This window comes from Adiantum capillus-veneris, chromosome 24, assembly GCF_014529385.1.
Source record: "Adiantum capillus-veneris isolate H3 chromosome 24, ASM1452938v2, whole genome shotgun sequence".
Classification (NCBI taxonomy): Eukaryota; Viridiplantae; Streptophyta; class Polypodiopsida; order Polypodiales; family Pteridaceae; genus Adiantum; species Adiantum capillus-veneris.
The window spans coordinates 81,316,047-81,320,704 of NC_140954.1; the positions used below are offsets into that span (position 1 = coordinate 81,316,047).

General features: G+C 42.1%; 1 protein-coding gene across 1 annotated transcript in view; it reads right to left on the reverse strand.

Moving 5' to 3' along the window:
• Positions 1–2,640: 2,640 nt before the first annotated feature.
• The window catches only part of LOC147426658 (uncharacterized), a 2,110-nt gene continuing 92 nt past the window's right edge, over positions 2,641–4,658 (reverse strand). The window contains exon 1 of the mRNA XM_086499112.1: positions 2,641–4,658. This exon is cut by the window's right edge and continues 92 nt beyond it. Within this exon, the coding sequence (XP_086355238.1) occupies positions 3,404–4,429 (1,026 nt within the window). The 5' untranslated portion in view covers positions 4,430–4,658 and the 3' untranslated portion in view covers positions 2,641–3,403.

Sequence of the window (4,658 nt, forward strand, 5' to 3'; positions counted from 1 at the left end):
TTGGGATGACTATCAACAAAGCACAAGGGTAAACACTTGGAATTCTTGGTCTATATCTTGCATCATCGATCTTCTCTCATGGACAGTTGTATGTTGCAATGTCACGTGTACGAAGTGCAGCTTCTATGAGGATTGTTGTCAATACTGAAACACTCAAGCGGAGTGTTACTACACTCCAAACATTGTGTTTAAGGAAGTTTACAGCTAGCGAGCTCATAACAATAAGTTCAAATTGACATTGTGGCTCTCACTTAAAGTTAGACACACTTGATGTTAGATTTTATTCATATCTCTTAGATCAAAGCATTGCCCTCAGATGGATCCTCGACACAGTGCCTCCTATGTAGTGGGTCACATCACTGAAGTCATTCGAGGTATTTATCTTCTTTTTTAAATTAGTTTATTGACTTGACCTATTATTTTCTTGAGAAGATTGGCTTATACATTGACTTACTCTGTTGAAGATCCACCGCAACGGAGGGGAATAGTTCCTGCTATGTTTTTGGTGATCTTATTTGATACAACTCATATTATATTGTAAGAGTTTTTATATATGGTATATTGGTAGTTTTAAGCTTTTATGCTCTACATAATTCATAGATGTCTTTGCAGAGATCACTCCCATCGAGGTTTTATCATCGTAGGTGTTTATGAAATGCTATACTTAGGTAGAGATATGTCCATGGAATTTCTTGGATACTACCATGTTGCCGTTTCTTCAGACCATGAGCATCATCAAATTCAAGTTAATATTTGGTTTGTGAGTGACGAGAGGCCAGTCAATGCACAACAGGAGGGGGTTGTTGGAGACCGCACTACACCATATCGATTGAGGATACTTACTCAAGTTGAAACACCACCATGTATTTTGCAAAATGTATACAACATAGGTCCTTGGACTTATAGAATCCCTAATGTGGTCTCTCAAAGGCTACACTTTGAATAACTGTTTTGTATTGTCTCTTTGTGAAGTTGTGAAATTTCAAAGTCTTTTGAATTGCTTTCAATCCTCTCTCTCTCTCTCTCTCTCTCTCTCTCTCTCTCTCTCTCTCTCTCTCTCTCTTAAATCCTTCACAAAAAAAAAGAAAGAAGGACATGATTCTCTACGGCATGATCGTCAAAGTCTTCTTTATTCTATCTCATCTTTGTTCCTCTTAAACTTCCAAATCTGTGCTGTTAGAGCAGATAAAGAATGGCACGATACATCATGGTTCCGTACCCCCTCAATGATGTACTTACTTATATTAGAGGTATGTAAATGTAAAATCTTATCTTTGTTACTTACTTTTACCATGAATGAGAACTTTGTGGCCTTTATTTTGTATGTTTACACGTGTTACATTTTTTCTGGATCTTCCATTGTGGAGGGGTCCTGCACATGCTGAGGATATTGTTCGTATTATTGAGGATTTTAAGATCCTTCGGTGCATATAGCTTGAACTTGAATCCATATGACGTTAAATGTGTTGTTAGTTTTTATGTATGAATGGTTGGTTGTTATTTTCATTGCAGGCTTCAATATTATTGCAGACATTCTGTCTTGGCATTATATGAAGCATGATATTTTAGAAGAGTTGTAGGTTATTATCACATAGAGTTTGATATAGATGATATGCGAATCACTGTACGAGAGTTAGGTATGCAACGGCCTCTCAATTGTAACTTTTCATACAGTCCCTATGGAGTGAATGAATGGATGTTTAGAATCTATTCTTTGGGTGAATCACCTCGACGCCTCGGTCGCAGTGTTCGACGTGTCGGACCTTGGATCTTGAGAGTTCCAAGTAGAGTGTGTCGTAGGCTCAACTTCTCTAGATGATCGAACACTTTAATCCATTGTCCATGCATTCTAAGTACCATATTTTTTTATTTATTGTTGGTTTATTGAAGTGGGTTTTTTATCTACTACATAGGTTAATGAGAGAGAGAGAGAGGGAGAGAAATTTGAGAATTGCTAATGTAGGTTAACATGGGTCATGGTGTATTGGCTATTCTCCCAATACATATAAGGATGATTATATATTTGAAAGTTAAGGAAGAGTACGTTTGTCAAGGATATGGTACATGGTGTTGGTGGCATCATTGGGTGTATTCATATGCTGATGGGTGGTATGGAAATTGTGGACGGTTAAGCATTTCACTATGCAAAGTGTCACAAATATTGAGCGAAATAAAATTGATGAGAGTCCTACAAGAACTACATATGGTTGATATTTATTATGTCGATGTTTGTGGTTGTGATATTCAGTTGCGAAAGATATATCACAATCACAAATCTTACATTTCGGATAAGGAGTTTGAAATTTTGAAATTGATTGTGAAGTTTATCAATGGGGTATATTAGAGCGATCCTTAACCGTCCAATTATAGAGTAGAATATGAATCGTAAACAAAAAAAAATTGAGGTTGTTGTAAAGACTTTGACCTAATGAACCTCTTGACACTTTTTGGAGTGTTCGAACTGCGCTTTTACTTTTCTAAAGTGTTTAAGTGGCCATGTTGATCATCTCTCTCTCTCTCTCTCTCTCTCTCTCTCTCTCTCTCTCTAATTCTAAGCTTTGAGTACTAATATTGTCTTCTTTTCTTGCAGCCAGTTAAATAACCCACGAAATTGTGGATATTTTTCCAAGTGTAAAAAATCTTATTTTTGATGCCTTTGAAGAAAATTTGTTACGTGCTGAACCGGGATGGCAATGGGCATGGAAAGTGATTGAGAAAAACTACACTGTTTGGGGGTCATATGTAGATGAAGAGTTGGACACGATTTACATCAAGTTGCTTGATCCCTATTTCTTTCCCAACATTAGGCTCATGCTTTTAAAGCAAGAGCTTGGGTTGATTAGTCATACAAGATTTACTTGAGCTGAGTTCAAAAAATAGATTTAAGAGAAGTTTGTAAAGCTCCAGCTCAATATCTTGATCTTGTTGAAATAGCACGACTAAGAGTGCTATGCAGATATGTTCCTAAACCTTTTGGCTATAATGTAAACTTTTTTTTTTTGAAATATGTCTCTTTAGTCATGTGCTTTTATGTAATCTCTATGGGTGTGTGTGCGCGCGCGCACGCACTAAAGGGGTTATATATGTATATATTGCAAGTTACTAGGTAATGTGGACACTGGGATCTTGTGAGGCAACTGGTGCCGGTGGCACAAGATGTTCCAACTTCCCACTGCTCCAACTACTACGATACTTTGCAAGGTAGCGAGGTGCGGAAGGTAGCGAGATGCGGTCGACGGGGATCCAGGAGGCCTAGCCAAGTATGTGGCCACTGTCCCCTGTCCACGAGACCTAGCCAAGTATGTGGCCACTTTCCAGTAGCGAAAGGGAAGGGCGCCGGGGCTTTTCCCCAAGGCCTTCGATCCAAGGCCTAATTCCTTCCCAGAAGAGAAGCGAAGTGGGATCATGGAGTACTGAAGTTACTGCTGCTTACCCGTGCCCAGGGAGGGGGCCGAATTGTGGGATCCTCACAGGTGCTGAAATGAGAAGGGTATTCGAAAGCAGGGGCATTTGCTGTGTGTTGTAGCAGTAATTCCAGCATTCCCACCTCCGGTTTAAACCAGTAGGTGTCCAGGGTGGGCTCGATAGCTGAGATGATGGAAGCCTCGCAGTACTGCTCCATCATCAACAACAGGTAGGCCGCCTGCACTCTCAGCCTCTGCAACCTCGCTTTCCTAGCAAGATTTCTTAATTTCGGTACTAGATTCGGGTCTGCGTCTGTAAAAGGCCTTGAGGGCTTTTGCTCATCCTCGCAGAGTTGCTCATACAGCCGCAGAAGCGTTCTCACTATGGACAGCGAGCGAGAGCTCGAATCATCAATGATGTCTGCCAGACAATCCAGGAGGCGTCCCCCACTGCGATTGCGTGTACCCGCAAGCTTGTCTGTCCACTTCGGCATGCTCGCCTGCAGTAACCCGATGCAGGTGTTTGCTGCCCACCCCATGCCCACCTTGTCCGCCAGCTTCGTCAGTAGCTGCCCCGGCAACTTCACCTCTGCTCCCAGCCCCACCCCCCACGCCGCATCTGCCCAAAACCCCACCATATTCACCGTTGCTAGCTCATGCACGAACGCGTCCTTCGAATCCATATAGATCTCCAGAAAATCCACCCCTAGCCTGTATGCATACAAATACTCTATCAGCTGCCTATGGTTCTTTGCCACTGCCTCTGGATGCACATTTCGCCTGAACTCACCCTCGAGCATTATGTATGCGAAGTGGAAGCAATCGAAATCGTTTGCTCGCACCAGCCCGCATCTTGTTGCATTCTCCAAGACTGCGTCAAAGTATCTCAGGATGCTCTGTTCCGGGCGCTTGTCAAGGGATGGGGGCTTGTAAAGCGAGACAAAAGCCCATGCTGAGCAGATCATGTGAAGGATTGCGATCAGTGAATTGGAGGCGACAAAGCTGTAAAACACGTAGGCGACCATTCCCTACCCATAAAAATTGATCTCAAGAGGTTCCACACACGGGATGTACATCCCACATTGTCTGGACAGCATCGTCCTTAGTATGGAGAGAATTGACTCATTGTATTTGCAGGAGAATTAGGTGTCATAGGGATTCAGCCTCATGTTTGCACCTTGGGTATGCTGCACTAGGGGCTACAAGCAAAGCTGCTGTTTAGTTGAAGCTATCATGCAGCCACACCCAATGTTC